This window comes from Sarcophilus harrisii, chromosome 6 (genome assembly GCF_902635505.1).
Source record: "Sarcophilus harrisii chromosome 6, mSarHar1.11, whole genome shotgun sequence".
Taxonomy (NCBI): Eukaryota; Metazoa; Chordata; class Mammalia; order Dasyuromorphia; family Dasyuridae; genus Sarcophilus; species Sarcophilus harrisii.
Genome location: NC_045431.1, coordinates 249,518,003 through 249,542,601, shown reverse-complemented (window position 1 = coordinate 249,542,601; position 24,599 = coordinate 249,518,003). Strand labels below are relative to the sequence as shown.

Genomic DNA, 24,599 nt, shown 5'->3' with positions numbered 1-24,599 from the left:
ACTTTTGCTTTACAGAACCCGCCCAACAAAGACCCTTCTCTCTCATTCTTTCCACAAGAGGATAACATTTCATCTGAGTTGGACATGATAAGCCAATGGTGCAATTTGAAACGGCATGTAGGAGTAGTGTTAGAGTAACTCTTCCAACTTGAATACTCTTTTTTAATTTTTTTAAAGTCTAACACAGGCTGAAGAACATCCCAAATCTTTGAAATGATAACATTCAATAATAATTGATATGATCATGCTCAATTATCAATAATTATCATCACAATCATGAAGAAGAAAACAATAATGACAGCTTATGTTCCTCCTGCACTAAGGTATTTTCACAAGTGTAATCTTAGGTTTTCACAACTTTATAAATAGGTAGTATAGATATTATAATTTTCATTTTGCACATAAGGAAACTGGGACTCGGCAAACTATAAAGGAATGTGATTTAAAATTAAAGGAGAGCTAAGAAATAATCTGGTTCTTTTCCTTTTCTTGTAACAAATAAGGAAACTGAGGTCTTGAGATGTTATAATTTGCCTAAGGTCATACAAATTAAGGTCAAAGTCAAGATTTGTTGACTTATACCCTTGGACTCTGATTCTAATACCAGTGTTTTTATCACTATCTGTGATAAAATTGACCCAAGCTTGTGCTTGCTGGCAGAACTTTTGTGAACCAAAGGCTGCCTTCATACTTCTAAGAGGTTTAAGGTGTTGCCCACTCAGGAATCTGTCATTTACCCTCACACTCTTTGGTTATTTCAACATCATTTTATGGTTGTAAATGATTAAGTCTGACCAAACTTAATATTTTTGTTTACTCTGTCTCTAACATCCCCAGAGAGCAGAAACTAACTGGAGCACAGCTCATTGGTTTGTTCATAACCAGGGTATGCATCAAAGTCACTAAGTGATCTGAACACTATAAGTGTAAAATTGATGCTAATTGTTTTTGAGCAGCCATTGGTAATAATAATGTTTTAGTATTTCAGATAAAATGATTTTATCATTGTGAACAGTACCTGCCATGCTAAAGATTCTAAAAATCATGACCCTGGCATGCCTTGGGAAATGGCCTTCATCAGGGGCATATCAAGGCCAAGTCCCTGCAGTTGCTTCTCTCCAGACTTAACCCCAATATTTCTCAAGCCAGGAAAGGTCCATAAGCAGATCAAGATTCCATTTTCGTAGTCTCATCCAGAGTTTAAGTACCAGTGGAATAAATAATTTTTCAATCTCAGGGTCACCTCCATTCCAAAGTGGAGGAAGACCTCAAGAAAAGGTTAAAAAAGTTTCTAATTTCCAAAGCCATGAGGGTAAGTACTAGATCAGTGAAAAACCTTCTGTACTTATCAGATCGCATCCAAAACCATTCTATACAACTCAGTCCAACAAGGATTTTTCAAGTGTCTATTCAATCCAGTGTGCTATTATGGCAACATAGGAAGAATATAATCAATGTTTGTGACTTAAATGGAATAGAGCCATGCTATTTGTTAGAATGTAAAGACAAGACAAAAGGCAGTCTTTGTCTTTAAAGATCATGCATTTTAATAGTTGGGAGTGTAATCAAGGAGTATTAATTTTGAGGTAAGAGGTCCTTAACATATTACTAAAACTGACATTTACAGACTGTTCTAAGTTTTGCAAAGAACATCACACATGTTATCTGATTTAATCCATACAACAACCCTAGAAGGTAGGAGCTATTATTATCCCCATGTTAAAGAAGAAAAACTGGGCCTGAAAGAGATTGAGGGATTTGCCCAGCCATCACTAGCTAGGAAGTATCAGAAGTACCACTTTGGATAGAAGGCCAATCCTAGAGTCAGGAAGTCATCTTTATGAATTCAAATCAAGGCTCAGACATTTCCTAGCTGTGTGACCCTGAGAAACTCAAATCACTTCATTCTTTTTACCTCAATTTCCTTACCTAAAATGAGGGAGAAGGAGATAACAAGCCACTCCACATCCCTGCCCAGAAAACGCCAACGAGTCAGGAGTCAGACATGACTGAACAGTAATAGCAAAAATTTCAGAGGTGGTATTCAAATTTAGGACTCCCTGAGTCAAAAACTAGAACTTTGTCCACTCCATCACAATATCAATTTTGAGTGAAATATTTTAAGATAGTGATCATCTTTAAAATATTCAAAGGAGGGTAGTCAGGATGAAGAAAAGTATTGAATTCATGCCAGATAAGGATCAGCTGGATGAACTGGGAATATTTAGCCCAGAGAGGCAGCATTATGTGATTATGATTATGTGATATTTGACTTCCTATAAAATGGAGGAGGATTATTGAAGCCAAAAAACTATTGTTATATACTCATTATATGTAAGGCACTGTGCTAAGCACTAGCGATACAAAGAAAGAGAAAAGGCAGTAATCGCTTCCAAGGCACTCATCTTCTAAAAACCCAATTTTAACATAAAGTTCAAAATCAAGAAATAGTATGGAAAAGTGAGGAAAAAAAGACCCGACCATAAAATAAAATGAATTGTTATAGTTTTAAAAGAAAGAAACAAAAGAATACAGACAGGCTAGCTTTTTTATATCTAATCTGAATGTCTGATGCTTTGAATCCATTTTGGATCTGGGCGGGGGGGATTCATTCCTTCCTTAAATCCAACATGGAAATGAAAATTTAAGAAGCTTGTATTTGTGGATTCACTTGAGGAATAAGTGCTGATGACCCACTCCAAGTACTAAAAATGAAAATATAAATGTTAGCTTAGATACACCTACAATAATGCCTGAAGACATAGCAACTACAGGCCTGGCATTGAAGCTGATAGAAAGTAAGTTAGAAAAGAAGTTGTGCCGTGATCTAAGAAACCTCCTCTAAAGGTATCATGAAATTTCTTCTTCCCTTTTTTTCCCTCTTCAGAAAGAGTTTGAAAAAAGAGAGAACTATATTTTTATTCTGACAGTGGCAGGATCCAGCTGTGACCCATATGTCATCTCCAAGATACTTAGACCAGGTTTTCTGGTGGTCCAAACAGCTTGTAGTAATCCATTTGAGGGAGACTGTTTTGTCCATATCTTTTGACATCAGGATTGTCAAACACACAGTAGATGCTTAATGAATACTTGTCTTATACTGAATGGCTTAATTGTAAATACTAAGCAACAAACTCTGAGAGTTGTATTTTACTCTTCATCGAGCTAATATTTATGGAGCATTTTAATTTTACATTCGTTATATTCTCTGCAACAAAATTTAAGGTTCAGAGTTGGAAGTTAGTTCCTATAATAGCGTTTTAAATTCAGAAAAGGTCTTAGTGAACATATTAATACCATATCAGCACTGGAAGACTTAGGTTCAATTTCCTCATTTTAAAGGAGGAAACTGTGATGTGACTGCTCCAGATTCACTGAGATAATAAGTGTCATAATCGGGATTCGAACCTATGACCAATGCAGGAATCTGCTAGCACCTGATTTGTTGTTCTTTCCCTAGTACTACACTGCCTCCTACAATTTGTTCCTTACAATTACCATGTGATATAGGCCTTTTTATTACTCCATTTTATAGAGAAGAAAAATGAGGCTCATGTAAATTAAAACCTAACTTGGCCAAGGTTATAGAGCCACTGAATCATTGATATTAGAATTCTATCCTCCTGATACTAAAATGAGAGTCCCACCACCCAATTATGCTGCCCTGCCTTTCTAGCTAATGGAACAGAAATTGCCACCATGGAATATTCTTAGCAGTTCTATATTCCGGACATTCCTGGCTCTCTTTGTCTTGCAAAGGCTTCAAGCCCTAGATTTCTGTGAATGAAATCCAAGACAGCTTGAGGTCCCACTCATGTAACTCTCATAGAATTTCTTCTCAATAAACTAAATAAAGAAATATTAACCATTTAATGAGGGATCTGGCTGCCATGTTGAATCACAGAGGGATGGTCATGTTTATAATTATTTCCATTTTACAGATGAGAAAACAGAAGCAGACACAGGTTAAATGACTTGTTCAGGATCATACAGGTAGTTAATGAGTAACCAAGGTCAAATCTTAACTGAGGTTTTCTGACTCCAGGTTAAATGTTCTGGTATTTGTGCTGGGTCACTTAACTAGTATCTAAGGCTAGTTTGAACTCAGGTCTTCTTGAACTCGGGGCTATTCTCTCCTGAACCACCTAGTAGCCAGATGCATCTATATTCTCCTCCATGGTCTCTTTAGCTACCAATTTCTCCCAATCTTGGCTTGAGACTGAGCTGCCTCCAAAGACCCCAAATGAGAGCCTTGTCTCATTCACACATAAATTCGGATCTCTGCCTTCTTCCTCCATTTCATCACTAAGAGCAAGGTCAGCAGGCTATGCAGCACTATGGTGCTGCCACTTATTTACAATTCCTTCAGGGAGTTCATGAGATCCTGCATTTCAGATGAATCAATTTCCTAAGACTGCTCTCCAAAAGTTCAGAAGCCAGTGATAAGAGTATTGATCATTAGGCAGATCCCACATGTCTATTACATAGTGAGAACATACCAGTTGGCAGACTGAGCTTCCTTCTCAGATTATTTTTCAGTTCTTCTAGATTAGAGAATGGCCAATGGCAGACTTCTCTGGATGAGCCCCCCCAACATGCAATCTTCCTTATTTTTTGTATTCTCTCTGACACCCCTGAGTTCTGTCTTCTTATAAGTTTCCACCCTGGATACATGAATATAAAAGGTTTTCAGAAATTGAGTAACCTGAACTATCTGCCAGATGACTCACAAATAGTAAAGATATATATGCAAATATCCTGGATTATTATTTTTATTTGAGTCACTGTCCAATATAGCATAACACTTTATCCTTTCAATCCTGTTACTATATAGTGTCCCATAATCCCTTGTATAAAGAACCAGGGAATGTTGATGAGACAAATATTAAGATTCTTTGTGGTTGAAGTGGCCCTAATTCTCAACCTCACATTTGCTTTCTAATATTGGTGCACATGGCAACTAGGTGATGTAGTGGAAAGAGCACTGGGCTTAGAACTAGGAAGACTTAACTTCATGAGTTCAAATTCAGCCTCCAATACTTCATAGCCATATGACCCTATAAGTCATTTAACTTTGCCCCAGTTCTTCACCTGTAAAATAAACTGAAGAAGGAAATGGAGAACCAATCCAATATCTTTGTCAAACTTCAAATGGGATCATGAAAAGTCAGACAATTGAAATGTGACTGAACAGCCATAAAAATAATTGATCCACACAAAGACAGTTTCTGATAAACAAATTCCCAAATCTCTTTTTGAGTAAATAAACTCCCCTCCTCATGTGACCATCTAATCCAAAGGTGCCTAAAACATGACCCCCAGGCTACAGTGCCCTTCAACATTATTGAACACTTCCTGAACCCGACTAAAATGTAATTATGAAATATTTAACAAAATTAATTAAAAATAAAAATACAATGAAATATAAGAAACAATTTCAAACTCCATCTATGACTCAAAAGGATCTTAATGTAAGATTTAAAGGGCCCCATTTCTATTTGAGGTTGACACCTTTGATTTAGACACCACATTTGTAGCAGAACACATATCCATGTACAGTGAACTCTCTTTGATTACATTGCCTTGTTGTGTCTTTGAGCTTTGCCTCAGTCTTTGAATAGAAAGAAGCCTCCCAGGTCTCACTGAAAGAAACTCTTAAAAGTAGCCTTGGGAATATTCTTTTCCTGGGGCCAAACTGTCCTAACTGGGTAGATGAATTACAAACTTAAAGGGATACTATCTCTGGCCTATGAACTATGCCTCATACACTATCCAACCATCTAACAAGCTACAAGCAAGACATCCGATTTTTCACACACCCCTCTATCCCGTTTTCCATTTGATACTCTGTGAATAGTAATCAAATCAGTTATTAATGTTGCTTCTGGAAATAACACGTGAAAATGTTATTACTCCATTCATTATCCCTATAATTTCCCAGATTGAATTTTCCGTAAGAATGAGATCCCTTGAACAGAGTCATCTATACTCAGAGAGAGGATTATGGGAACTGAATGTGGATCACAAAACTTTTTTTTAATGTTAAAAAGATCTTTAACGTGTAATTGAGGAAAAATAAAATATTCTACATAAAACTTTTTTTAAAATAAATACTTGCCATTTAGTCTTTCTTTCAGTAACAAATCTCATTTGACTTAAGATGTTTCTCTACCAGCTCCACTTCTAGAACTTTAGAAATCTCTTGGATTCACATGTTCCACCTCTTCCTCCTCCTCTGATGTTTTTTCCTCTTCAAGTTCTCTTTTATGTATTATTTCCCCTATTATAATGCAAATTCCTTGAGATAAGGGACTGACTTTTTGTTTTTCTCATATTTCCTGTGGCTCCAAAAACAGTAGCATGTATAGCACCCACATCCCATTAAAACCATCTTAGCAGAGGAACTAAAGAAAGTTGAAAAAAATGAAGGATCCCAAATCCATTGGTGAATTCAGGGGGGTTCTACCCCCAAAATGTGTAGGCTTCCTCCAGTGGAACAGGCAGATCAGAACAAATACTCCAATGGCCATAAAGGGGCTGAAGCAAACACCATGGAGCATTTAAAGCTGGGTCAGACATTGAACACACCAAAGTCATCATTATAGTTAATGTTAAGGGAGCCACTTGCTAGTGGCTGCTGGGGATCTAATTCTGACCAGAATAGATCCCCTCATATGAGAGGATAACAATACAAGGAGACTGAGAGGCAGTTGCATTCTTTGACTTCTCTCCTCTTCTCTCTAGCCTCTGATTTATTTCATTCCTAATTCATGAGCAACACCTGCGTCAGTAAAGGCTGATTTTCAATTTTTTTTCAAGTGTGTTATGATTCACAGCAGTGGGGGCTTTCAGAGAACCAACCCATTCCTTAATGGCATCGTCCCCTTTAACCTTTACACACTTTCTGGGCTTCACACTAATTAGGCATGGTCCTTAACATTCCCCAAAAAAATTATAATTTGATTTCTTATACTGACTTGTGATATAGTGAAACTGCAATGGGGAAAGTCACAATGCGGAAGGAATAATTATAATCATGCTACTTCTTGTTAAGGGGAAAACAAGAACTTCATATGGGTTCCAAGAGCACTCCCAGAGCTCCAAAATTGGCTCTCCAGAATTTACAAACATTCAAATACTATAAACTTGGCTCATTTCCTCTTAGATCTATGTACCATGTCAAAAACATGTGCTCTGAGAATCTCTAATAATAATAGATGTTTACAGTAATACGTCTAAGACATGTTCAAGCCAAATAGAAACATTTCCTTAATTAGATTGTGGTGATACTTCTCTGATATAAATTATAGCTTTCACTACAATAGTGTTATTAAATAGCTGAGTGTCTGCTCCTATTAACTCTTTCCACAGGATGCCTGCTTCTCAAGGACTGTGTATACACTAAGTCATTGACTGGTAAAGAGGCAGTGCTTCTGAATCATGAGCTGTGAAACAGAATGTTGTCCCTCCCCAAAGCTATTTTACATTAACTTTACCCATCTTACTAGGAAGACTATATTTTCTCACTGTCTCCTGGTGAAGAGAAGAAAGAAGTTAATAAGTTCCCAAACAGTCTTATGGACATTTATGATTCTGAAGATATAGGATTTTACCAATACTTCAGGCAGTTTATATAATATATAACACAACTGCCATTTCTTGTTAATCCTTATTTTCCTCATTCATTATGTTCCATCAAAGGTCCTCAGTATACTGTTGGGCTCATATAATACTAGAATATTAAAATCATATAACTCTAGAACATGAGAATACATAGAATCATATAATACTAGAAATACTAGAAAAAGGTACCTTCCAAAAAAAATAGTCTTTGATCATCAAGAACCATGAAATGTCATCAGACTTTGAATGTATGGCATAGTAGGACTTAACCCTTGACTCCAAATACCATTATAAAAGATTTCTTTCAAGAAATATATATTTTTAAAAAGATCACCTCTATGAACTTGGTTTTTTTCCAACAATGAAGTGAGTCAGGGCAATTCCAATAGTCTTGTGATGGAGAGAGTCATCCCCATTCAGAGAAAGGACAATGGGGACTGAATGTGGATCATGACATAGTATATCTCACCTTTGTTGTGGCTGTTTGCTTCATTATTTTTTCATTCTCACTTTTTCCCTTTTGATCTGATTTTTCTTGCACAAAATGATAAATGTAGAAATGTGTTAAGAAGGGAAAAATTTAAAAAAAAGTCATCACTAACAAATAAGCCCAATTCAGAAGAGCAATATTCTGAAAGAAAATCTGTCATAGGATAATTGAGAATATAATGTCAATAGGAAAGGTAAAGGGAGTGGAATACAAAGAGAAGAAAGTGAGGAGAGGAGGAAAGAGAAGAGGAAGTGAAAGAGAAGGGAGGAAAGGAGAAGGGGGAAGTAAGAGGGAAAGAGGAAAAGGTAAGAGAGGAGGGAAGAGGGAAGGGACATTGAGAGAAGAGCAGAGACAGAGAGAGAGAGATGAGACAGAGCGTGAGAGAGAAGCTTTAACAAGCCATGAATTGGAATGGCAGAGAGGCAAAATTCATTTCATATATGAAAAATATATATTAATAATTAAGCTTATACAAAAATAGAATAGGCTGTATCAGGATGTACTAAGTTCCTCCATCATTAGAGTCTTTCAAATAATATTGGCCAGAGGAAAATTTTGTAAAAGAAATGCAAATAAAGTCTAGACTTGATGGCCTCTACGGTCTCTTCCTATTCTGCAATTCTGTGAACTCATTGGGGCCTGAAAATGCTGAGAAAGAAAGAAAGGCAATCAAATATGTATTAAGTGCTTACTATCATGCCAAATACTGTGCTAAGCACTGGCAACATTCTCTTAAGGAGCTATCAGGTAATGGGGAAGGCAACATGCAAACAAATACGTACAAACAAGCTAAATCAATAGAAGGAAGATACTAGAATTATCATGACATGGAAGTCAGTCCTTGTGTGACCTTGGCTATGTAGCTACCTAATATAGGCATACAAATTAGATATTTTCTGATAATAAGTCATAATTTCACAATCATAACATACAGTTACAAGATACCATATTGGGTTGCGAGTTTAAGAAGCTGGGATCTAAAGCACTGAGAACCCATATGACTAGCACAGAATCGTAAAGAAAATATGCCAGTGGTGGGTCTGGAACCCATGTCTTTCTGGCTTCCTTTTGTCACTCTACCTTCACTGTACAATGCTGCCTCTCATTAAAATTGTTATTCAGACTAAATCCCTGAGAGGAGTCTTGAAAAGCAAGAGAAATTGCTCTGGGAACCCCACTTCTGAAACAGTCCAAGAGCAGCCAATGAGGATTTTTTACTGAGCTCTCCACAGTCCCTGGGGCTAAAGAAACCCAGGAGAATGGGTCCCAGTTCCATAGACCTGGATGTATAACTCCATTCATTACACCTGTCTTAGCATTCCTGTCAGCCTGGATTAAGAAGAAGCCCAACAAACTCAAATAGGAGCTCCAGAAGACCAAGGAAGCATTCAGTCCCCACTGTCCCCAGGATGGTGTATTCCAGAATCTAAAGTGCTGAAGCTACCCAGATTTCATCTCATCAAAATCAAGTTGATGAGAGAGTAGGAGGCCCTGATGCTGGAGTGAATCAGTAATACTTCTGCCATTCCTGAGAAACTTACTGGCCTTAAGAGAAAGGACCAAATTAATTCTAAACGGAAAGAAATGAAGCATTTGAGTCTCAAAAATGGTACTAGAAAATCACTGCTTATAGAAACTTCTGCTAAATGAAATATGGCTTTCTCTTTTGACCAATGCCATTTGTATGGCAGCAGGCATTAGGGTTTAGAAAAAGAGGACTGGATAGAAGACCACAGTACCTGTCACCACTACATAGAATTCATCAGGCAATAGGGAGCAAGGCACCTCTGCCAGCCTGGAAAGATCACTGGTAAGATAAGACATGTGAACCAAATAAACTCTATAGATTCAACTATCTGAACTTTCCATGTTGTCTTTTCTTCTAGAACCAACATCCTGTGGTTTTCCGACTCCAAATAATTCTTTGATTGGCCCACTTTCCATTAAATATTTCCCAGTAGTTAATGATGCTGCTTAATGGATCTACAAATGTTTTGGTGTATAAAGAAGGAACCATCAATAAACATTTATTGAGCATCTATTTTATACAAGATCCAGGCTATAGTCATGCAGTATATCTCAAAGAGAAGACTTGGATTCAAATCTTCCCAAATTAGGGGGGAAAAGTTCTATTCCTGCTATACTCTGCTGCCTCTCAGCATACTGAGAGTATTTGCTCAGTCTGTGGCTCATAGAAAAGTGATCAATCTACATAAAGGGAGATGAATTTTACTCTCTACAGATTCATTTATATATCTAGACTCTTTCCAAAGAGGAAAATAACAGTCATTCGCTAAGTCTATAAAGTTATGTCATACATTTTTAGAGATAATCTTTGCCTGACTTTATCCTTATTATTTTGGCATTAGGGGTAAAACATTTCCCTTCTCTGGCTCTTAATTTCTTTATCTGAAAAATATTGGCAATGGATTAATTGGAATCTGAAGTCCATTCTGGCTCCTGATTGATAATCCTATGACTCTATAATCTCCCTCTTGTTTCCTTTATCCCCAGCTTGTACTTACATATCAGTGGTCATGTTCCATGTCACTAATAGAATGTAATCTCGAGGACAGAAAATTTTTCACTTTTTTTTTTCTATTTTTGCCCAGCCTATGCCTTCTGCCTCTTTATTTGAAAGAAGGAAGAGAAAACCTCTGATTTTATTGATCTACTGAAATTATGGTGAGGAAAATCCCTCTGTCTATGCAGGTAGCAGCAGCTTGTAGTCAGAGAGAACAAAGAACCCCAAGAAACCAGTAGGAAGCAAAAGTAAGACTCTAACTTAAGGACTCTGAGATGGGTTCTCTATGTCCTCCATTACCGCTTCCTCTCTAACCTTGTAATAAGCAGGTACTGCATTAATAAATACTTCTCTAATCAAACTGAAAAAGGGATATATTTTCCTTTCTGATCAGCTGCCTGGAAGGCTGAAGTATCATGCCCCAAAACCTCATCTCATGGCAACATTGCTCAGACCAACCGTGTTTAAACTCCTCACTGGGTGGATTTTCAGAGCCAAGTTTCCAAACACAAATCAATCCATCTTATTGTTTTGCTTTGCAATCTGATGTTGTTTTTAACCCACAAAGGAATATAACCTTCAAGGGATTTCCTTCTTCACCTTATTGCCCAGACTTGACTCCAAACAATTTTTGACTGGTTCCAAAACTCAACACAGCTGCTAAGAAAAGAGAGTTCCCCCCATTAATTGGGAACTCTCTTTTCTTAGCAGCTGGGTTGAGTTTTGAGTTTTGGGTTTGAGTTATCCATTAATTGGGGATAGTCCAACAAATATGTCAAAGATATTCTAGGTTGCCCTGGCTTAAGATTGGATGTCTCAACCTTAGTAGTAATAGCTCTCTGGTTGAAATAATGTCCTAATTTTAAATGGTACTTCTGTGATGTGTACTTACTGGGATGTGAAAACTCTAGAAACTTTGTTCAATACTCTGCCACCTTACTTTGGTGAAGTGATGGTGGTGAAGCTGCATCTTCTGAAATCAGTCATGAATTGTGACTCATGTGCCCTCCTGATGCCCTTAACAAGTGTGCCTTTGGCTCCCTAGACTATTGTACCCCAGAAATAGGCAGAGAAATACCAGAAATAGTATTGTCTTCTGAAAAGATACAATACTAAGCTTGATTGTGTGACCCTACATTAAGGACCAGACTCATATACACCCAAAGCTTCAAAGTTCTCATAGAAAGGTCCATCCAAAGAGAACTGGACAGGACAGAGATTCTCTAGTCCAATTGTCTGATTTCTCAGCTAATGGAAGTCGATAAAGCTCTGCACTTGGACTTGGCAAGATTGAGTTCAAACTTGGCTTTAGATATCAGCTGTGTGGCTCTGGATAGTCATTCATCTTTTTGCCTCACTTTCCACATATGTGAAATATGAGAGTCAAATAAGATATTTGTAAAGTGCTTAGTAAACCTAGGAGTCTTATATAAATGCTAGCTATTGTTGTTGTTATTCTTTTTTTGCTGAGGCAATTGGGCTTAAAAGACTTGCCCAGGGTCACACAGCTAGGAAGTGTTAAGTGTCTGAGACCAGATTTGAACTCGGGTCCTCCTGACTTCAGGGCTCTATCCACTCCACCAACTAGCTTCCCCAGTTGTTATTCTTTAAGATAGTTTTAAAAATTACATTCATTTCACTGTATCGTCATTATTTTCTATATCAGGGCATGGAAGTTCAAATCGAGAACATTATTATTATTATTATTATTATTTAAGATTATTATCATTGTGGTTCAGCATTTAACAAAAACAAAATCCTATCAGGTTTAACCACAGGAGAATAAACTGATGGCCTCAAGATGGTGATTTATCCAAATCAAAAACATAATATCTGGGGGAAATAAACCACATAATATATACTAGCCTGGTAAGCAAAGCTTAAAATCAGGATAGAAACTCACTACTCATTTATTCCTAGTTGTGACTTATGACAAGCTCGTCACCACTTTTCTTGACACTTTTCTATGTACCTCTCTTCCATAGGTGATATATCTGCTACAATCATGACCCAGGGAAACAGCAGCGCAGTGACTGAATTCATCCTGCTGGGCTTTATGATCCGACAAGACCTAAAGTATGTCCTGTTCCTCGTGTTTCTGTTTGTCTACGTCACTTCTGTAGTGGGCAACATTGGTATGATTCTGATCATCAAAACTGATTCCCACCTTCACACCCCCATGTACTTCTTTCTCCAACACCTGGCTTTTGTTGACTTCTGTTATACCTCCGCCATCACTCCCAAGATGCTGCAAAACTTCCTGGTGTCCCACAAGTCTATCTCGTTCTCGGGATGTCTGATCCAATTGTTGGCTTATGCCACATTTGCTACAGCTGATTGTTACATTCTTGCTGCCATGGCCATAGACCGTTATGTGGCTATTTGTAACCCCCTGCATTACCCGGTGGTCATGTCTCAGAGGGCTTGCAACCAGCTCGTTGCTGTATCTTATGTTATGGGATCCCTGAATGCCTCTATTCATACAGGTTTTACCTTTTCTCTGTTCTTCTGTAATTCTAACACCATCAATCACTTTTTCTGTGATGTGCCCCCAATCCTAGCCCTTTCCTGTTCCAGAATCGATGTCAATGTCATGTTACTAATTGTCTGTGTGGGCTTTAATTTGATAAGCACTGTGATGGTTGTGTTCTTCTCCTATGTTTACATCCTGGCTGCCATCTTGAGGATGAGCTCTGCTGCAGGGAGACACAAGGCCTTCTCCACTTGTGCCTCCCACTTGACAGCTGTCACCATTTACTATGGGACTCTTTCTTACATGTATTTACAGCCTTCATCTAGTGAGTCCCAGGAGAATGATAAAATAGCCTCTGTGTTTTATGGCATCATCATCCCCATGCTCAATCCCCTGATCTATAGTCTGAGAAATAAGGAAGTCAAAGAGGCCCTGAAAGTGATAGGCAAGTCTTGCTTAACATGCAAGCCCTGAACTTTAAGGTCCTGCTTTATAGAACCAACCTAACAAAGGCCATTCTCTTTCATTCTTTCCACAAGAGGACAACATTTCAGCTAAGTTGGACATAACCAGCCAGTGGTACGATTTGGAAAAGTATGTAGGAGTGTTAGAATAACCCTTCCAACTTGAATAATCTTTTTAAAATTTCTAACACAGATTGAAGAAGAACCCAACCCTTTGAAATAATCACATTAAATAATCATTAATATGGTCATGATCAATAATCAATAATTATCATCACAATGATGATGAGGAAGACAATAATGACAGCTTATGTTCCTCCTACAGTAAGGTTTTTTCACATGTGTAATCTAGATGTTTACAAAGCTACAAATACATAGCATAGATATTATAATCTTCATTTTTGTACCTAAATAACCTGCGATTCAAACTATAAAGTAATATGGTTTTAAAATTCAAAGATAGGTAAGAAATTATCTAGTTCTGCTCCCTTTCTTGCAACAAATAAGGAAACTGAGGTCTCAAAATGTGATTTGCCTAAGGTGACACAAGTAAGGGTAAAGTCAAAATATGAAGCCTGGACTCACTGATTCCAGTACCAGTGTTCTTTTCTCTGTATCATGTTCAAATTGATGCAAAGCTGTGCTTGCTATTTGGTAGAATGCAAAGTTAAAACAAAAGGCAGTTTTGTCTTGAAAGAGATTACATTTATTAGTTGGGGTACAACATACAATCAAAGAGTATTTATTTTGAAAATTTAGGCGTAAGGTCCTTAGCCTGTTACTAAAACTTACATTAGCAGAATGCTTCAAGGTTTCCAAGGAGCATCCTGCTTATTATCTGATTCAAGTCACACAATAATCCTGGAAAATAAGATATATTATTATCTCCACATTAAGGAAAAGGATCTGGGCCTGAAAGAGATTGAGTGATTTGCCCAGCCCTGACCATCTAGGAAGTATCAGAGTTGCCATATTGGATAGAATGCCAACCTTAGAGTCAGGAAGTCTCATTTTTATAAGTTCCAATCTGGTCTCAGACACTTCGTAGCTGTGTGACCCTGTGTGACCCAAGTCATTTCCCCCTTTATGCCTCAGTTTCTTTACCTGCAAAATGAGCAGAAGAAGGAGATGACAAGCCACTCCATTATTCTTGCCCAGAAAACACTAGAAGTCAGGAATCAAACATGACTGGAAATGACTAAACAGTGATAGCAAAAGTTTCAGAGGTGGTATTCAAATCAAGGACTTCCTGATTCTAAAACTCAATCCATTCCATCACAAAATTAGTTCTGAGTGCAACATTTTCGGCAAGACAGCTTAAGAATATCCAAAGGAGGGTAACCAGGATGAGGAAGGACATTGAATATAAGAATCAGCAGGATGAACTGGGAATTTTTGCTGAGAGAGGCAGCGATAGTATCACATCAATCAGTCAGGCAATAAACTATTGTTATATATCAACTATATGTCAAGCACTGTGAAAAGTACTAATACCAAGAAAGGGATTAAACAGGACTTACAAAGCACTCATATTCTAAAGAACCCGATTTTAACATAAAATTCAAAATCAAGAAATAATGGTGGGAAATGAGCAAATAGCAAAGAAAAATGAAAATAAAAAGAATTAAAATTTATTTTAAAAAGAAAGAAAGAAACAGGCTATCTTTTTTATACCGAATCTGAATTTTGGCTGCTTTGAGTCCATTTTGCATCTAAGGGGAAAAATTCATTCCTTCCTCGAATACAACATGAAACTTGTGGATTCCAATTGAGGAATAATTGCTGATGACCCATTCCTAGAGCTAGAATGAAAAGATATCCTTTAGCTTAAGCACATCCACAATGGTGGCCGAATTCCAGAGGAATCTTAGAATCCAGAAGTCACATAATGGGCCACAGGCCTGGAATTGCAGTTGATAGAAAGTAAGTTATGAAAGAATATGTGCCATGATCTAAAGAACTCCAGTAAAGGTATCATGACATTTCTCCTTCCATTTTTTCCTCTTAAGAAAGAGTCTGAAAAAGAGAAATATATTTTTGTTCTGACAATGGCAGAATCCAACTGTGACCCATCTGTCATCTCTAAGATGCTTAGACCAGGTTTTTTGGTAGTCTTTCCTTTGAGGGGGGACTGCTTTGTTCTTATCTTTGTGACATCAGAATTGCCAGACACACAGTAAGTACTTAATGAATGCTTATTTTCTTACACTGAATGGCAAAACTGCAAATGCCAAACAACAGGCCATTGGAGTTGTATTTGGTCTTAGTAATGGAGCTAATATTTACAATGCATTTAAAGTTAACATTCACTATCTCCTCTATAACATAATTTTAGATTCAGAGCTAAAACTTAGATCCTATCATAGTGAATTTGGCATCCCTTGGCAACAGTTTGGATGTGGGGTATGAAAGTTGGGGGGAATCCAAGATCAATATTAAATTGTAAGCCTAGGGCATTGGGAGCAATGGTGCTCCCCTGTACCACGATAGAGAAGGTAAGAGGAAACAGATTTTAGGGAAAGGCATAGTAAGTTTTGTTCTAGACATAATGAATTTAAGATGAACTGGACATCCATTTCAAAATTTCCGAAAGATTGATAGAGATGCAAGACTGGAGATAAACAGAGAGTGGACAAGGAAAAGTAGATTTCAGAATCATTAGCATAGAACTGATCATTAAATTTATGCCATCTAATGAAATCCTCAAATGCATTTTAGAAGGAGAGGAAAAAAGGGCCTAGGGCAGAACCCATAGGGAGATCTATGGTTAGAGAACATGATCCAACAAAGGAGTCAAAGCTCTGATCAGATCATTTAAAAGCAAGGATAGGTTAGCTACTACATGACATCCTATGGAGTGCCCTAGAGTACTAAAGTCTATCTCTTGTGCTCCATTTAAACAGCACCCTGATCATGGAGCTCTGGAGTAGTTTTTACAACCTCAATCAGTTAGACAATAATTCTTTATTAAATGGTTGCCATGAGATACAAAGAAAGGTCAAAGACAGTCCTGGTTCTCAAGGAACTCATGGTCTAAAAGTGAGAGAGACACTATGCAAAGAACCATTTACAAACAAGTTCTACATATGATGTTACACATATTTTCTTTTAGATATATCACAAAGGTTAGGGGCAAGGTTCACTTGCAATCTGGAAAATCTGTGAAAAACTGTTTACTGTATTTGTGTACTAGAAAAGAAATGTGTATTATGATATTAAAAAATAAAATGTGTTTATGTTATGCAATACTATACGTATATTTTATGTATTTATGATTTTCAAAACTTTGTTCTTTGTCATCTGGTGAATATCATATGTCATCAGTGGCTTCTTCAAAGGTTCCCCAAAATTTCTATTTAATTTCTTATGCTGACTTGTGATACAGTAAAGCTTCAATGCTAAAAGTCACAATGTGGAAGGAATAACTGTAATCACGCTCCCTCTTGTTAGGAGAATGACATGAACCTTATTGGGTTCCAAGGTTACTCCCAGAACTTCAAAATTGGCTAACCTGCATCTACAAACATTCAAATACTATATACTTGACTCATTTCCTCTTAGGTCTGTGTACCATGTCAAAAACATATGCCCTAAAAATCTCTAATAATAATCTGTGTTTATAGCAATACCTCTGGGACATGTTCCAGTCAGATAGCAAATGTTTCCTCATTTAAAGTATGGAGATAACTCCCTGACATGAATTTCAGCTTTCACTGCCTTCCCTGTAATAGGCAGAGAGTCATCCCCATTCAGAGAGAGGACTATGGGGAGTGAATGTGTGGATCATGACATAATATTTTCACCTTTGTTGTTGTTGTTGTTTGCTTGATTATTTCTACCTAATTTTTCCCCTTATGATCTGATTTTTCTTGCACAAAATGATAAGTGGGAAAATAAATTTATAATGAAAAAGATTTTAAAATAAAAATCATCACTAATAAATATTCCAATTCAGAAGAATAATCTTCAGAAAGAAAAGGTTGGCATATGATAATTACACTGGAAGGTAAAACTTGAAGAGGAAAGCTAATGAAAGTGGAGTGCAGAGAGAGGAAGTTAGGAGAGCAGAGAGGAAAGGGAAGAGGAAATAAAAGAGAAGGAAGGAAAGGAGAAGAATAGGAAGTGAAAGGTAAGAGGAGAAAAGGAGAAAGTAGGAGAGGAGTGAAGAGGGGAGGGGACAATGAGAGAAGAGCAGAGACAGACAGAAATAGAAAGACACACACGTACATAGAGGGGGGAAGGAGAGAGCGAGGAAGGGAGAGAAGGGGGATGGAAAGAAAAGAGAGGGAAAGGGGGGAGGGAAAAGGGGGGAGAGAAAGAGAGAGGAGGGAAGGAAGAGAAGGGGAAGGGAAAGAGGGGGAGGGGAGGGAGAGAGACAGAGAATGCTTTAATACTTTACTACACTTTAAAAGGACCACAATTAGATCTTGGTCATATGTTGGGGAAGTGGGGAAGGTATTTTCATCACTTTATAGTTCTTAAATGCTAGAGCACTTTGTCCATACCAACTTGCTGTTTAGACCACAGATATAGAAGCCCCTGACCTTGCTTTGCAGGGCTATCATTCAAAATTAGAAATAGAAAAAAAAAGAAACCCTTTTGTATCAGAGAGAAGGAAATATCAGACTCTGCTTTCTGTACATCAAAACTTCATCTTTTCAATGGGTCCAGCCTGGGCCATCTCCTTTGGAAGGAAGTGCAATAGTGAGCAAAGCATTTCAGAAAAATAACTCACTGATACAGAATTGACCCTATAAAAATTCACATTTCTCTAGAGGTTAAGGTTTGCAGAGGATTTTCTTTCTTCCTAAACAACTTTGAGAAGAAATTTGGACAAGTGTCATCATGTGCATTTTACAAACGAAGAAACAGAGGTCCAAAGAGATTAATCACATAGGTAGCAGCACTCAATCCATTGCACTATATTCATGTTAGTAGATAGGGAAACAGGGAGAGCTATTGTTTGAAGAAGGGGGGGAGGGGAAATAATTGTTTGTGGCATATTAGTTTGGGATGAAACATCATGTCTTCTCCTTTAGTGAAGACCTGATATTTACATACAGTTGGCAAAATACTTAAGACACTTTATAATGAGGGACATTTCATAGTTGAGCAACCTGAGGTTCCAAGTAAGTTGATCATGTTACACAAATGTAGGAAACAAGATTCAAATTCATTTCCCTCTTGATGTCATGTCCATCTGGAGCTCTCTCTTTATGACATACTACCTTTTGGGTCCATGAGACCTAGATGTCAACTGACCAAATAGATCAAAGAATGCTTTAAAGTAAAAGATGAAGATCAACATGGTTCTCTCCTCTTCTTATGAAATCTCACTCTTCATCATCCCCAAGGCATGTAGTTCTGTTTCACATCCCTGAACTACACTGCCAGTGTTCTTGCTTCATCAAACAGCCCACAAAATTGTAGAGAACTGGAATCAGCGCAGAGATCTGAACCAGCTAAGGCATAGAGCCAATGGAGGGTCATATGACAAAGGATCCATACGGCCTCATCACCTTTGCCTTTTAAAATCCTTCAATGGGAATCCCCTTCTAATTCTTCCTAATATGTAGTGCTGTTTCTCTCATCAGTTTGACTTGTATTTACCAGTCTGTTCTTAGATATGTTCTTCCAGGAAAAGAAAAGGTCCTTGAGAGCAGGGACCCTGTTTTCAGTTTGTCTTTGAATTTCCAGTGCCTAGCACAGTTCCTTTTACCAGAAGTTCCTAATAAATATTTTGATGACTCTGGTAAAAATACATGTCATATAGTTTTGTACTTCAAGACTCAATTCAAATCTCACCTCCCTGAAGAACCCTTTCCTAATTTCTTGGTTAATCAGTATTCTTTTCTCAAAATATCTTATATTTATGTCTCTATTTATATTTTATGTCCTCCTCTAGAATGTAAGTTCTTTGAGAACAGGAATTATTTCATTTCTATATCCCCAGCACCTAGCACGGTGCTTTGGAAAATGGGAAAAGGTTATTAAAGGTTTGTTAAATTCTTACTAATCCCTTAAAAACAAGATAGAAGGACATTCTCAGCATGATTATGATCTCAAAAATGTTTCTTTGACTATTTAAGTAATGTAAATTAAAGTAGAATATAACTGGGATTAGTTATGATCCAAGACCAAAATGGAGAATCTCTCCAACTACCTTCAATGCCAGACCCCACACTCCTGGAAAGAACTTCTCCAGCATACCAATGTTTGAAATTATATCAACATTGCTAACCATTCAGGTAACAGTTACACACTTATGTTACATACAGTGTATACACATATATATATATATATATAGTATATAATATATATATATATATATTATATATACGATCTCCAATAGTTGACACTGTCAACTTCCAATAATATTTGAGTTAATTGAGACTGGAAACTTCCATTGTTTTTATTTAAAGAAGGCCACCAATAGTGCTTGGAGTATAGCAGGACCTTTAAAAATATCTGTTGAATTCACCTGAATTGAATAACTTATAAATGAATGATCCATTTGAGTCAGTAGAGGGAGTTTCTGCACAAAGGAATTCCCTCTGCTAATATATATCACAGGTTCAGATTTAAAACAAAAACAAAACCCAAGTCTGCCATGTTTGATCTTAAACCCCTCCTCGACATCACTATTGATGCCTCAGACTATTAATAGTCCCATCCTAATATTCCCTGTTTTCCTTCTTCACATCAGGCCAACAAAAGTGAAAGTTTTCTCAAGAGGACTTTATTAAGCAGGTCAGAACAAAAGAAATAAACACTTTTCCATGGTCTGTGAAGAGCTTTTCTCATGCCATCCTATGGGATAATTAGAGCAGATATTGTACCTATGTTTCAGGGAAAGAGTGACTTATTCAAGATCACATAATTAAGAGCCAGAGGCAAGATATATGAGGGGGAAAATAGAACAAACCTCCAGAGGGCAGACTAAAAGCAGGGAAAAGAAGGGAATCTACCTCCACACCACTCCTCCTCCTTTCCTCTGCCCTTTCATTTTCTAGAGTATTATGGAGCTTATCTTTGCCTCTGGCCTATCACATTTTGCATCCTGCTTACTTACCTATTTGGAGCAAACCTGTTATTAAACTGTTAGGAACTCTTCCTGGGTAGTCGTTCCCATATCACCAGCATCTGGTCTGGTTGTCAAGAGGCCTTTTACTTGTGAAAAAGGAAATAAGAAAAGGAAAAGGGAAATAATTGTTCCTTCCTTTGGATTTACAAGAGGAAATTTTGGCTTCTGCTTTGGAATCCTTCTTAATTACCTTCTTGGTATATCCTGGATTCAGAATAGCATTTCTCTTCTGCAAACCTTTGCAAAAGTTGATCCCCATGCTGAGAATATAGTCTTGTCTGGACAGAGCCAGTTTTATAAGCTGTATTGAAAAACAGTGTGTTATATCCCAAAAATTAAGTCAAACTCTGGGTCTCAGATGGCAGTGAACTGTTGTTCACTTCTGAAGTATGTCCATAAATTAGCAAGATTTGCTATATTTATACCTCATAGTCAAGTCAATTGATATGTGACACACTTTTCATTCTGTTCCTTGAAATTCTGGAACTTATCAAAATGGGTTCATGATTTAGATATAAAGGGTGATACTACACACAAATCAGGAGAACAGGGGATAGCGTACCTCTCAGATCTATGGAGAAGGGAATAATTTGTAGCCAAAGTAGAACAGGAAAAGATTATGAAATGCAAAATGGATAATTCTGATTACATTAAATTAAAAAAAGTTGACCCAAAACCAATGCAGCCAAGATTAGAAGAGAAGCAAAAAACTGAGGGAAAAAATTACAGCCAGTGTTTCTGATAAAGGCTTCATTTCTAAAATATGTAGAGAATTAAAATGGACTCAGATTTATGAGAATGCAAGTTATTTCTCAATTGATCAATGGTCAAAGAATATGAACAATTTTCAGACCAAGAAATTAAAGCCATTTCTAAACATATGAAAAAAAGATGTTAAATCACTATTGATTGGAGATATGCAAATTGGCTGATTGGCTAAGATATCAGAAAGATAATGATGAATGCTGGAGATGATGTGAGAAAACTAGATCACTAATGCATTGTTGATGTAGGTATAAAATGATCCAAACATTCTGGAGAATAATTTGTAACTATGCCCAAAGGAGTATAAAAATGTTCATTCTCTTTGATACATCACTGTCTCTACTGGGTGTCTTTCCGAAAGAAATCATAAAAGGTGATAAGGCCCAGGTGTGCAAAATGTTTGTAGCAGCTCTATTGGCAAGGAACTGGAAATTGACTGTATGCATATCAATCAGAAAATGGCTGAATAAGTTATGATATATGAATATAACAGAATATTATTTTTCTATAAGAAATGGTGAGGAAGGTGATTTCAGAAAAGCTCAGAAAGACTTTCATGAACTGATGCTAAGTGAAGTGGGAAGAACACAGAGAACATTTTGTATATAGTAGCAACAATATTAAGTAATATTCAACTGCGAAAGACCATTTTCTCAACAATGAAGTGATTCAAGGCAATTCCAATAGACTTATGATGAAAAATGCCATCCACATCCAGAGAGAGAATTATGGGAATTGAATGTGAACCAAAGCATAGTATTTTCACCTTTTGTTTTTGTTGTTTGTTTGCTTGTTTGTTTTTTCTTTCTCATATTTTTGTCCTTTAGATCTGATTCTTCTTGTGCAGTCTGATGAATATGGAAACACATTTAGAAGAATCACACATGTTTAATCTATAGCAGAATGCTTCTGTCTTGAAGAGGAAGAAAAATTTGGAACACAGGGTTTTGCAAAGATAAATGTTGAAAACTATCTTTGCCTTTATTTGGGAAAATAAAATCCCATTAAAATAAAAAAGAATGAAAGGCATTCTTGACCTTACTGTAATAATAACTCTGTCATCTCATTAATGAGAAACTGAGGTTCAGAGAGGAAATTATCATCTAAAATCATACAAGTAGCAAGTACCAAAGATAGGCTTTAAACCCTATTATTCTTCCTAGAAATCAAAAGTTCTCTTTACTAAATCATCATCCCTTAGAACCTTGATAGATGCTTACATAATAGTATGTCAATTGTGAGAGGCCTGGAGAGACTTACATGAACTGATGCTAAGTGAAATGAGCAGAACCAGGAGATCATTATACATGGCAACAAAAAGACTATACGATGATCAATTCTGATTGATGTGGCTCTCTTCAACAATGAGATGATTCAAACCAGTTCCACTTGACCAATGATGAAGAAAGTCATCAACACCCAGAAAGGGGACTATGGGAACTAAGTGTAAAACATAACATAGCATTCTCACTCTATTGTTGTTTGCTTGCATTTTGTTTTCTTGCAGCTTTTTTCTTCCTTCTTGATCTTATTTGTCTTGTGGAGCAAGATAACTGTATAAATATGTGTGTATATATATATATATATATATATATATATATATATATGATTTAACATATATTTTAACGTATTTAATATATTGAACTACTTGCCATTTAAGGGAGTGGGTGGAGGGAAGGAGGAGAAAATTTGGAACAGAAGGTTTTGCAAGGATCACTGTTGAAAAATTACCGATGCATATGCTTTGTAAATAAAAAGTTTTAAATTAAAAAAAAACAATTAATTAATTAAAGAAAAACTTCCTGGTGTCCCAACAAGTCTAGCTTATTCTTGGGATGTCTGACCCAATTTTTGGTTTATGTTACATTTGCTACAGCCGATTGTTATCTTCTTGTAGCCATGGCCAAAGACCGTTATGTGACTATTTATAAGCCCCTGCACTACCCAGTGGTCATGTCTCAGAAGGTTTGCCTTCAGCTTGTTACTGGGTCTTATTTTATAGGATCCCTGAATGCCTCTGTCCATAAGGCTATACCTTTGCTCTATTCTTCTATGATTTCAACATCATCAATCACTTCTTCTGTGATGTGCCCCTGATCATGGCCCTTTCTTGTTCCAGTATTGATATCAATGTCATGTTATTAATTGTTTGTGTGGGCTTCAACTTGATAAGCACTGTGATGGTTGTGTTCTTCTCCTACATTTAGATCCTGGCTACCATCTCGAGGATACACTCTGCTGCAGGGAGACACAAGCCCTTCTCCACTTGTGCCTCCCACCTGACAACTTTCATCATTTACTATGGGACTCTTTCTTACATGTATTTACAGCCTTCATCTAGCGAGTCCCAGGAGAATAATAAAATTGTCTCTGCATCATCATCCCCATGCTGAATCCCCTGATATATAGTCTGAAGAACAAGGAAGTCCAAGAAGCCCTGAAAGTGATGTTCAGGACTTGCTTAACATGCAATCCCTGAACTTTAAGGTCCTGCTTTACAGAACCAGCCCAGCAAAGGCCATCGTCTCTCATTCTTTCCACAAGAGTAATAACATTTCAGCTAAGTTGGACGTGATAAATCAATGGTACAATTTAGAAAAGCACATAGGAGTGTTAGAATAACCCTTTCCAATTTAAATAATATTTTTAAAAGTCTCTAACATTAGCCTTTGTCTTTAAAGAGCTTACATTCAATAGATGGGATACAATGCATAATCAAAGAGTGTTAAGGAAGAAGATCTGAGCCTGAAAGAGAATGAGTGACTTACCCAGGAGGCTGAGCAACTAGGAAGTATCAGAGGCACCATATTGGATAGAATGCCAAGCTTAGAGTCAGGAAGTCTCATCTTTATGAGTTCCAGTCTGGCCTCAGATATTTCCTAGCTGTGTGACTCTGTGTGATCCAAGTCACTTCACCCTTTTGCCTCAGTTTCCTTTATGTAAATAAATGGGAGAAGGAGATGATAAGCCACTCCAATAGCCTTGTTCAGGAAATCCCAAGGAGTCAGGAGTCAGACATGACAGGAAATGACTAATCATTTAGGGATCAGAGGTAATATTCAAGTCTAGGGCTTCCCGATTCTAAAACCAGAATTCTATCCAGGAATTCATCATAAAATTAGTTCTGAATGCAACATTTTAGACAAGACAGTGATCATCTTAAGAATATCCAAAGG

The 24,599-nt window shown here is 37.1% G+C and overlaps 1 protein-coding gene and 1 pseudogene across 1 annotated transcript; both read left to right on the top strand.

The window, feature by feature from the left end:
- Nucleotides 1–12,642: 12,642 nt before the first annotated feature.
- LOC100926597 (putative olfactory receptor 5AK3) lies at nt 12,643–13,584 on the top strand. Its single transcript, XM_003773936.2, has one exon. It carries the CDS (start codon nt 12,643–12,645, stop codon nt 13,582–13,584), a length of 942 nt encoding a protein of 313 aa, XP_003773984.2.
- Nucleotides 13,585–16,039: 2,455 nt separating this feature from the next.
- Nucleotides 16,040–23,902, top strand: LOC100926860 (annotated as a pseudogene).
- Nucleotides 23,903–24,599: the final 697 nt, after the last annotated feature.

What these genes read in the sequence shown, in the direction of transcription:
- LOC100926597 (XM_003773936.2), top strand. Translation starts at nt 12,643, where the DNA reads ATGACCCAGGGAAACAGCAGCGCAGTGACTGAATTCATCCTGCTGGGC.